At 34.9% G+C, this 12,016-nt stretch overlaps 1 protein-coding gene across 4 annotated transcripts in view; it reads left to right on the top strand.

Moving 5' to 3' along the window:
* The window catches only part of LOC141556902 (proton-coupled amino acid transporter 1-like), a 59,087-nt gene that overhangs the window by 27,447 nt on the left and 19,624 nt on the right, over positions 1–12,016 (top strand). For all 4 annotated transcript variants that reach the window (XM_074291838.1, XM_074291841.1, XM_074291839.1 and 1 more), the window contains 2 exons: positions 2,709–2,797; positions 9,522–9,617. In XM_074291838.1, coding sequence (XP_074147939.1) covers positions 2,709–2,797; positions 9,522–9,617 — 185 coding nt within the window. The remainder of the gene's footprint in view (positions 1–2,708; positions 2,798–9,521; positions 9,618–12,016) is intronic.

Here is a 12,016-nt window from a genome sequence, read left to right as displayed (position 1 = left end):
ATAATGGTGATGATGATGATGATCATTTGGTGGCCAACCTTAGAATAATGAACTGCCTTGCATTTTGCTCTTAAAACAGAGACAAAGGGCTCCTCTCTATGATACGAGTTAAGTAAGGGGTACCTATATGAAATTAGGGTTAATTGAGGTCTAGTGGCAGGTTCAGGGTACAGGGAGTCAAATAGAGCTCCCTTGTAACCCCTTTGGATTCCGTGCAAGGATACAGAGTTAAATGAGGTCTAGTAGCAGCACAAGAGTCCCCTGTAAAGGAATTTACAGACCCGAAAACCTACATTAATAAAAGAGGTTTATTTGGGGTTTGGAAGTAAGGGTAAAGGTAGAAAGAGACCAGGGCCAGGCTGGCGCCAGGTGAACAGGAACCCTGGCATTCCAGTGGCTGATCTTTGAGAATCTAAAATCATCTCAAAGCCAAGGGAAAGCACCAGAGCAGGATTTTATATATAGGATCAAGACCTGAAGTCCTCTGAGGATATATAGAGAGAAACACAAAAGAATGTTACTGTGGAGATGTATTCTGATCACTTTTACATAAGATGTCTTGATCTTTAGATATACATTATTTCTTTTGTTTCAATGATAAATTTAAATTTCATTTCCTGTTCCCTGAGGTTTCTTTATCCTTTTTTGATCCTATTAGTATAGGGAATTTTCCAGTGAGGAAACTTCTACCAATGTAGATTAGCTTGCTCTTCAAGTACCAATTATATCCTTGGAGAATTGCCTCTAGCAACTTGAGAGATTATATGACTTGCCCAGAGTCATACAGCCAATATGAATCAGAAGCAGGATTTGAATTTTAAGTTTTCCTGATTTCATAGAATTCCATGTTGGTATTCACTGTATCACACAATACCTTTGTAATAAGTATGTTTGTTCACTAGGTAATGACTATTTTTGATCATAAAAATTCTTAAAGAACTGTCTGCTAAGCCATGGAAAGGTCACAAACTAATGAAATCACAGATTTTCTTATGTGTGATTTATTGCTTTGGGATCCCTAGGTACTTAGTTAATTTCTTTATTTAAGTTACTTAATTTCTCAGTATTCTAGGTATAAGACTATGAGTGCAGGCACTGATGTACTTTTGCAAAGGGAATTTGCTCACTTAAGAGATTCCATATGCCAGTGAAATCAAAGACCATGTATGTGCTTGCATGCACATGTACACATATGTAATGAATCTCTCTAATTTTTAGCAATGGAAAGGTTTTGGTTTGGAGATATGTTTTATATATATAAATACACACACATATATGAGATATGTAGTTTGTATATAGTTGTTTGAATTATTTTCTACTCTATTAGACTGAGATCTTTGAGAAATAGGGACTCTTTTTTGCCTTTCTTTGTATCTCTAGCCCTTGGCTGCTGTGCCACAGTTCTCTTTTATTATCCTGACTCAGTTTCCTTAATTAGACTGACTCAGTTTCCCTAAATTGTCCTGCTTGGATTTCCCTAAATTGTTCTGCCTCAGTTCCTAATTGTTCTAGTCAATCCTGCAATACCATGCCTCCCTCCTAATCATGATGATCCAGATAAGGAGAAAGAATTTCTTAGACATCATCAGAATGTTGGGTGCCTCTCCCCATTCTGTAATCCCAATTTATCAAATGTCCCCATGCCTCCCCCAACCCTGTCAGAACCGGATTGTTAGTCCCGTGTGCCCACTCTCAGTGCTCTGACTCCGCCCCTGCTTCAGTTTATCCCTGTATCTGAGCCACGTGTATATATATGTCCTTGAGAACTCACATTGCTGCTGGATTCTTGGAAATAATAGACTTATTCAGCCCTGGGGCCAAACCATGGATCCATTTGGTCCCAGTAAATCTCTCCCTTTCAAATAAAATATTAAATACTCTAATCTCTATCTTGCCTCAGTTTCTCCAGCATTACAGGCAAAGGACTAGTAACACTCTAGATGTTAATGCTAAGAATTTTCCTAAATTCCTAATCCTATTTAATGTCCTAGAAAATAATGACAAATTTGATAATCAAAAGGATCCATTTCAAACAAGTGAAAGAGAGAGGGATCTGTCCTAAGGACTCCCATCCTGGTCAGAGTCAGTGATGGGCTACCATAAGGCTGTGCCCAAACTTCTTTGGCCATTGGGATTTTGCATGTTTGAAACAGATCAATGTATGGGACTGTTAAAATTATGAGAAACAGCTCAATGTGGTGAAAAGAACCCTGGATTAAGATGAAAAATCCTGGCTTCCTTTCGTCTGGCCCTGATACTAACTTGACACCTATAGGGTGAAATTTGAGATGGAGGACCAACTATTAGACTAAAAATCCAGGTATAAGGTGATAAGGGCCTGGCACTAGGCTAGTAGAAATTTCAGAAAAGAGAAAGGATATTTGAGAAATATTCTGAAGGTAGAAATGACCAGTCATTGGATATAGGAGTGAAGAGTGAGAATGAAAAGTCAATGATGATTCTTTCATTGTGAGCCTTAGTCAGGGAGGATGATGATGCCTTCAACAATAATAAAGAAGGAAGAAAGAAGTCCTGAGGGGAAAGATAAATTGAGTAATTCAGAGCTTTTTCCGTCTTCACTGCCCTTTTATTGCCATGTCTCCTTCCCGAGGGTTATATTTTAAGCCTTTGTTCCTCAGCAGCCTTAGATGGATTTTGATAATTTACAAATGAAATCTCTCCTTTCTCTTCCCATCTTTTTTCCCCAGGTGGGTCCTCTCAGTCTGCTGATGTTAGGTGTCATTATTGTACACTGTATGGGCATCCTGGTGAAGTGTGCTCACCACTTCTGCCACAGGTAAATCCTGTTTATCCCTGTTCTTATATGAAAGTAAGAAAATCATATCTGCAAGGAATTTTAGAGCTAAACTGTCCATAACTTTTGACACAGAGATAGCTAGATATGTAACCTAAGGGAGTCAGTGATAAAAAGAAGGGTTTCATATAAATCAGAATAGCTATAATACCACTCTTTGTACTGTAATTGGAAATATAGTAAATTCCCATGGATTAGGGAATAATTAGCAAGTTATAATATATCAATATTATGTAATAGTTCTGTTATAAGAAATGGCAAGTGAATATAAGGAAGCATGGAAATGTGCCTATGAACTAATGCATTTGTGAAGCAAGCAGAGCCAGGAAAACAATTTATGCAATGACTACAACAATATAGATAAAACAATAAAACAATAGAAATGGAATAGAAATGAAAATACGGTTGATTGAGCAGCTAGATGGCTCAATGGATAGAGCACCAGCCATGAAGTCAGGAGGACCCGAGTTCAAATTTGATCTCAGACACTAACACTTCCTAACTGTGTGACCCTGGGCAAGTCACTTAACCGCAATTGCCTCAGCAAAAAAAAAAAAAAAAAAAAGAAAAGAAAAGAAAAAGAAAAAGAAATTCCAGTTGATCAAGCCTGGTTCCAAAAGGGAACCTGTTTTCTTTGTTGGAGGCAGGAGTAGGGTAGTCAATGGGTTTAAAATGCTGCATAAATATCAGACTTTTTCAATGTATTGATTACTTTTGTTGAATTGCAGCCTAATTATGAGTGAATAAATGGTTTGCTCCCTGGATTTGCTTATTATTAATTGATATAGTGATATGTCACTAACTTATTAAAATGGCTACTCATTTAATCTTCACTCATTTCTATAGGATAATCCAGTTCAGTTAATGGAAAACTCCCTCAAGAGGCCCAGAATTAATATCACACTACATTCTCCTAAGTACCTTCTAAACATTTCCCTTTTAATATCCAACTCTCTAAATTGATTTGATGTCATTGGACAAAGAAATCTAATTTATTTTCTTCATAGCACCTCATATACTGAAAAAGAATGTATTTGTGGATGGTGTTTTATTCCCTTTCCACATTATAATATCTCCTATGATCTTTGTGAGGTTGACAGGGCAAAGAATTATTATTTCCATTTCACAGATGAGAGAATTGAGGTCTAAAGAGAGTGAGTGACTCTTCCAAATGTCTTAGAGCTAATCAGTCTAATTTACTTTCCATTAGACTTAAACTGTTTTTTAAAAATTGGCTATATTTATTATGGAAAATTTTTGCATGACAATATATGCATAATCTATATTGAACTGTTTGCATTCTCAACGAGGGGAGACAAAGAGGGAGGGAAATAATCTGGAACTCAAGGTTTGAAAAATGAATATTAGAAATAGTTTTTACATGTAATTAGGGGGAAATAAAATACTAAATAAATTTTTTAAAATAAAAAAATTATCTATTCTTGATGCCTCCATTTTTCCACTTGCTCCTTAGCTCTTGCAATTTAGTTTCCAACTTCATCACTCAATTGAAATTATTCAATTCAAAGTGACCAGTAATCTCTCAAATGACAAAGCTGATGGTCATTTCTCAGGCCTGATCTTTTTTGACCTATCAGCTATATGAGACACTTTTGACTACTTTCTTTACTCTGTGCTATTTTTCTCTGTCCTTGGGCAATATGTGCACTATGGAACTCAAAAGCTCAATATGTGCAATGACCATTTCATTCTTTGCACATAATAAGTGCTTGATAAATACTGATTATATCTCAGTTGATCTAGGGCCACAGAAATCATCTAGTCCAAAGCTTTTTAATTATCATTATTATTTTTTAATTTTTAAAGCTTTTTATTTTCAAAACATTTGCATAGTTTTCAACATTCACCCTTGCAAAACCTTGTGTTCCAATTTTTTTCCTCCTTCCTTTCCCTCCACCTCCTCCCCTAGTCAGCAAGTAATCCAATATATGTTAAACACGTGCAATTCTTCTATATATATTTCTACAATTATCATGCTGCACAAGAAAAATCAGATCAAAAAGAAATAAAATAAAATGCAAACAAACAACAACCAAAAAAAAAAAAAAAGAAATGAAAATACTCTGTTGTGATCCACACTCAATCCCCAGATTCCTCTCTCTAGAAAGAAATTCCCCTCTCTATCACAAGACCATTGGAACTGGCCTGAATCACCTTGCTGTTGAAAAGAGCCACATTTTACAGAACTGACAATTGTATAATCTTATTGCTGTGTATGATGTTCTCTTGATGCTACTCAATTTAGCATCAGTTCATGTAAGTCCCTCCAGGCCTTTCTGAAATCATCCTGCTGATTGTTTCTTATAGAAAAATAAAATTCCATAACATTCATATACCATAACTTATTCACCCATTCTCTAGTTGATGGTAGTCCAAAGTTTCTTAAATTTTTAGAGGCAACTCCATATTGGGGGCAGAACTGGATATGGGGGTAGTAAAAATTTTTGGCAACAGTAACATCTATCAAATATTCCCAAGATTTAATTCTTTATGTAAAAATAAACAAGCACATCCATCTCAGTGGTATATAAATTTGCTTTCATCTTTAATAAATGGCAAAACTATATGTATACCAAAGAATTGTTTTAAAATAAATTTCTTAATGCTGATTGCATGCAGAGGAAAAACTATGAAGACTTAATGAATCAAAGAATACTATTTTTATTTTTTTTCTTTCTTGTGTTTTTTTTTGTTCTGATTTTTCTTTCCCAATATGACTCATATGGAAATATGCTTAAAATGAGCAAAATGTATAATCTATATCAGTTTACTTGTTATCTTGGGGAGGGAGAAGGTAAGGGAAAAAGAGAGAAAAAATTGGAATTCAAAATTTTACAAAAATGAATGCTGAAAACTATCTTTACATGTAATTGAAAAAATACTATTAAAATAAAATTATTTATACTTTGTTATCAGTAAATGGTTTGTATACCTATTTTGTTTACCTATATACCTGGAGTCACATAAAAATTAATCAAGTGAAAAGGAATTGTAAATGGAAAAAGTTTAAGAAGCTCTGACCTAGTCAAAAGCAAGAACTTTCTCTATCTACTATGTCCCTGACAGTCACCCAATCTTGAAAACCACCAGAGAGTAAATTGGCATCCTATTCTGTTGTTGGGCGGCATGATACTTAGGAGGATGTGTCTTACTGCGAGCTGTGTAATTTCCTCTTCTTGATGCTCTTCAGCAAAGCAAAAAGAATCACCTTCTCGTCCACATAAGTCTTTCAAATATTCCATGTACTAAAAAGAGTAGTGGATCTGTCAGACAAAAGACTGACATTCAAGTCATAGCTTTGTCACTTATTAGCTCATTTAACCTGAGTTTCAGTTTCCTCATCTATAAAATTGGTGGAATAAATTATCTACCACTTCTCTCATAAAGTTGTGCCAAGAAAGCAATTTGGAAGTATACCCAACAACCTCACCATACAGAAAACCACCTGTTCTGCCTACTTGTATGTTTATTGCAGATCAGACAGAAGTCAGTTTTTGGCTTAATTGATGGTGAATATGGAAAATATAACAATGCATTTATTTCATTGAAGAGCAGAGTCAGAAAGATTTTGGAAATTTTGTTGTCATTGTTTAGTCTTCCTGACTCTAGACAATTAGGTGGTGCAGTGTATACAGTGCCTGGACTGGAAGATGCATCTATCGGAGTTTGAATCTAAAGATACTTACTAGCTTTGTATGATCCTGGGCAAGTCACTTAATCCTTTTTGCCTCAGTTTCCTTATCTATAAAATGAGCTAGAAAAGGAAATGGCAAACCACTCGTTTCTTTGCCAAGAAAGCTCCACATGGGGTTATGAAAAATTAGACATGCCTGAAATGACTACCTAACTATATCAGTGACAAAAATGAGTTTCCTTTAGAGAAGGTGAAGAAAAGAATGATTTATTACATTCTTACTATGTGCCAGGCACCGTGTTAAGCCCCTTTCAGCAGATATATTATCTTATTTGGTCTTCACAACCCTGGAGTTACAAGCCATTTTATAGAAAGAAAACTGAGGCAGATAGAGATTAGTGATTTTCTAGTTTTAGCGACACACGTGTCTGAAATAAGATTTGAACTCAGAACTTCCTGAAACTATAGGTATACCAAAGAATTGTTTTAAAATAAATTTCTCAATGTTGATTGCATGCAGAGGAAAAACTATGAAGACTTAATGAATCAAAGAATACTATTTTTATTTTTCTCTTTTTTCTTTCTTGTGTTTTTTTTTTTGTTGTTGTTGTTCTTATTTTTCTTTCCCAATATGACTCATATGGAAAAGTCATGTAACTCCTTAAGAAACAAAATAGTATATTGAATAGTAATACTGGTATTACTAACTATAAAACCAAGGTGATTCACGTGACCTCCCTGAGGTTCTTTGTCAAAAAATAGGATCTTTTAATGGCATTAGTATAGATGAAGGCTTTGAAAGTCCGATGAAAATACTACTTACCAATAGATGGAACATTCTCAGGAATACTTTTATGAAAAGTAGATTAAATGATTCTCTCTACCCATCTCTAATTTATCTATCTGACTCTCGATCACACTTATCTTTTTTCCATTCTTTTATGGTTTTCAAAACTAATTTTACCAAGAATGTAAGAATACTCTTGCCCAGAATGGAATTATTTTATCACTAAGCATTTCTTTCATTACATAATTTGTTATGTTTTTACATTCATTAGACAGGAGAACAATTCCTTGATGCCAAATAGAACTAGTCTTACTATCAGGAATGGTGATGATGATGATGGAACCATTCCTTGTAATTGGCTACTTCCTAGGGAAGTCGCACTGATTTTCTGTTGTTTCTATTGGACATTTGATTTTTTTTTTTTCCTGTAAACTGTTTAGGCCATTTGGGATAGAGTAGAAAGAATAGATCAACATAATCGTAATATTAGTATCAACTGGTAGCTCTATGATACTTATAGTTTGCAGTTTTCCTTTTTTTTTTTTTTTTTTGCTGAGGCAATTGGGGTTAACCTCAATTGCTTCAGGGAGAAAAAAAAGAAAAGAAAGAAATAGAAAGAAATGATAAGCAAGATGCTTTCAGAAAAACTTGGAAAGGCTTCTATGACCTCATGTAAAGTGAAATGTACTAGTTGGTACAAAGTAACAGCAATATTGTAAGATGATCAGCCATGAATGACTTTGCTATTCTCAGCAATACATTGATCCAAGACAACTCTGAAGGACTTCTGTGAAAAATGCTAATCCATACCCAGAAAAAAGCAGTGTCTGAATACATATTGAAGCAAACTTTTTTTAACTTTTAATTTTCTTGAGCCTTATTGTTGTCTTTCATTGTTCATTCAGAGAGTTCCACTCCAGCCTTGTTCTGTTCGACTGTTTTAGTAGTGATTTGAACAAAAGTCATAAATGTCATACTTAACAGATTTGCAGATGACGTCAGACCAGTAGGGCTACAATAGAAACAGGGTCACATAGATCATAAGCATTTGAGACTAGATTTGAACTCAAGTTTTCCTAAGGATAGAGTCAGAACTCCAAGTCCAAGATCAATGCACTGAGTCAGCTAACTGTCCTAGGATATCTAATGCATATTCTGTATGACAGAATCAAAATCCAAAAAGATCTCAAGAGACAAAAATAATGGGATGAATCTAATAAGATGAAATTTAACAGGGATAGAAGTAAAGTGTAGCCCATGACCAAAATCAGTTCTACAACAATATAATATGAATTATAGCCAGACAACAATTCATCTGGAAAAAGGACTTGGAATCTTAATGACTAGAAATTTAATACATAAAAAAGTGTGATGGGATTGCCAAACAAGTTAATATTTCCTTAAGCCCCTTGATTTGAAGACTCGTGTTCATAAATGATAGTTGAGTTGTGCTTTACCCTCCTCTTAAGATCGCATCTCAGATCTCAGTTTTAGATATACTTGCTGTCCAGAAAAAGATCATCAGAATGGCAAAAGGACTGGGAACTTGAAATGTGTGTGGGAATCTCTTAAAGAAAAATGAGAAAACAGAAAATGAAAGGGAACCATCATAAATGTCCTTATTTACCTGAAGGGCTATCAGGTGGAAGAGGAAGAGGCATTGTCCCCAGGGAGCAGAACTAAGACAACTATAGGAGGTGGAGGTCTTGACATAAGGGAAAACTTGATAATCACTAATAGAGTTATCCAAAAGTAGAATAAGCTGCCTTAGGGAGCAACAATAATAATAATGATAACTTGTGTTTAATAGCATTTTAAGGTTTGTGGAGTATCTTACATAATGTAATCTCATTTGCTTTCCTCACAGGATGGTAAAATAGGTGCTACTATTATACCCATTTTACAATTGAAGAAACTGAGATCAATTTAAGAAATTTTCCTAGAGACATACACCTAGTAAATATCCAAGGCAGGATTCAAATTCAGGGTGTCCAACATTCTATGCATTTTGCCAATTAATTCCTCAATTTGGGAAATTTTCCAGTTGTGATTATATGTTGCATTTGCCAGGAATACTGTGGAAAGGATTTTTGATTGAGTCAGAATTGGGCTGGATGAACTTTCAAGGTCCTCCCTAGTTCCAAGATTCCATGGTCCCTAAGAGTCCAGGGGTGTAGACTTCTAAATCTATGCTCTTTCTTCCCTGATTTACAGGCTCTGGCTAAAGTAGCTGAGAGTTAATGTCTATTTATGTCTCCTTCCAGATTGCAAAAACCCTTTGTGGATTATGGAGATACTGTGATGTATGGGCTGGAAGCCAGTCCTTTCCTCTGGCTTCGGTCCCACTCCTTGTGGGCAAGGTAATATCTTGTCTCCTCACTTGTAAAAGGATAACATACGTTTAAGCCCCATTGAGAGCCCTGCTTAGCTCCTTGATCTAAGGAAGGAAAAAAGCATGAACATTATTGGTGTCTATTGTCTAGAAAATGAGATACTGATCTGGACTTTCTGTCCTGGGAAGCCTTTCAGTTTTCTGGCAGGAATTGTTGTCTTTTTCTTATCGTACCATCAAGGGATTGTTTTCCCATGTATGAACTAAGCAAATTGAAAACCTCAAAGAAGTATTTTCATATAATAATAACTATTATTACTAAGAAGATGAATGATAGTATTAATACTTGTATATTATACCAAAATCCATTTTTAAGATTTTGACAATAAACAATATAAAAACAATGCCAATTATTATTAATATTGTCAGGGCAGCATGAAATAACTGGAAAGAGCGCTGCATTTAGTTTTAAAACTCTGCTCTGCTACTTAAAGTAACCTGTGTGACCTTAGACTTTCCTCTTGTGGATCTCAGTTTTCTCCTCTCTAAAATGAAAAGATTAGATTAAATGATTCTTTAGGTCCTTTCCTTTTTAAATGTTGTGACTTTGTATTAATAAAAATAACAAATTAATAAATGAACACATTTAGTTAAAAAGTATCTAAGTAAAACCCAGTGAAATATTAAGAAAATACAAGACCATCACTCCAACACAACTCTAGAAAGATGAACATTTCTCCGTGCAAAAGATAGGGGAAATGATGGATGTTCTAAGAGCTCAAGAAAAACATGTGAAAAATTTAAATTGATGCTTTGGGAAGAAATAGATGTAGCATCACAGAACAAAAGTAAGACAGTTTTAAAAAACACATTATTTTATTGCTATTCAATTATTTCAGTCTTGTCCTTCTCTTCATGACCCCATTTGGGGTTTTATTGACAAAGATCTGGAGTAATTTGCCATTTTTTTCTTCAGCTTGTTTTACACATGAAGAAACAAATTGGGACAAACAGGGTTAGGTGACTTGCTTAAAATCACACAGCTAGTAAGTGTCTGAGGCCACATTTGAAAACAGGAAGATGAGACTTTGTGATTCCAGTCTCAGCAATCTTATCTACTAAGTCACATCTAGGCCAACCCCTCACACTATTGGATTTATTGAATTTAATTGAAAGTCATTTATCATAGAAGGAGTCTATGAAATGGTTAACATCCACCCTTCCTGGTGGATCCACATTAAATCAATTTACAACATGCAACAAATGGCGGAGTCGTAGAGATTTGCTTGCAGAGAGGTTTAGAGTGGTGATTCAAAAAGAAGTGTTGGACACTAGAGATTACAGAAAAAAAATTATCTTTAAGGAGCCTGGATTTATCATTGGAGACATATTATGCCTTAGTATATTATGCACAATGAAACTATGCCACAGATCACTGCAGGCTGCAAAAGTTTAGCACCTACTTAATGTCCTAGAAGACATAATTAGGTTATCTGAATTATACAACAGAAGCCTGCTATCTTTCATGAACTAACAAAGAACAAATCCTCATATTATAAATACTTACCCCCAAAATATGTTGGAGAATTTAATCAATAAACTGTAGGTGATATAGAACATTACGATAAGTGAAACTATTGTCCATAATTGTCCCCACCTACCATTGATCAATAAAAATATAAGGCTATTGTCTACAGTAAACACTCCCAACTCCAAAAAACTTTCAAAATATAAAGACTTACTGGAAGAAACGAAAACTATCTGGGAATAAACTAGAGTATATGTCATCCTTTTCATCCTACGTATCACTCATTCTGACAATGCTTTCAGTGAAGGTGAGCTTACCTGATAGGATTTTTCATTCTTTAAAAAAAAAAAAAAAAAAAAGTCATTCTATCCATTGGTGCAATAATTGACAGAACATTTTATGTAAAATAACAACAGAATAGCAATTTGTCCGAGGATAATTTCTATCTGAATTCTATCAGAAGAACTGAACATCATCATCATGATCATCAATAATGACAATAAAACTATACTTTAAGACTCATAGAAAAAAGGATGTTCCTCACCCTAACCTTGGGAGATAATCAGTGCAAGTAATTAAGTGTTCTTGCCATTTCAGAGAGTTGTACCAACTTGTCCGAAAGTCACACAATTATTATGTGATGGAATTAGGCTTTGAGTCTAGACACTTAATCTGCAACTGGAGCACTTTCCTCAGTCAGCTACAATGCAAACTCAGTTCTGACTCCAAACTCAAAGCTTTGTCATTGTCCAGAACGTGAACTCGGGTCTTTTTTCCACTCTGCCAAATGGATTCCTCCCAGATTAGGCGTACTTTTTTTTTTCTTTGGAATTTTGCTGGCTTAGTTCAGGATTCAACAAAAGTCAACAAACTATAGCACAGGCTGATTTAAAGGGAAG

This window comes from Sminthopsis crassicaudata, chromosome 2, assembly GCF_048593235.1.
Source record: "Sminthopsis crassicaudata isolate SCR6 chromosome 2, ASM4859323v1, whole genome shotgun sequence".
NCBI classification, from domain to species: Eukaryota; Metazoa; Chordata; class Mammalia; order Dasyuromorphia; family Dasyuridae; genus Sminthopsis; species Sminthopsis crassicaudata.
The sequence above is the reverse complement of the archived record's forward strand: the minus strand, read 5'-3'. Positions and strand labels throughout refer to the sequence as shown.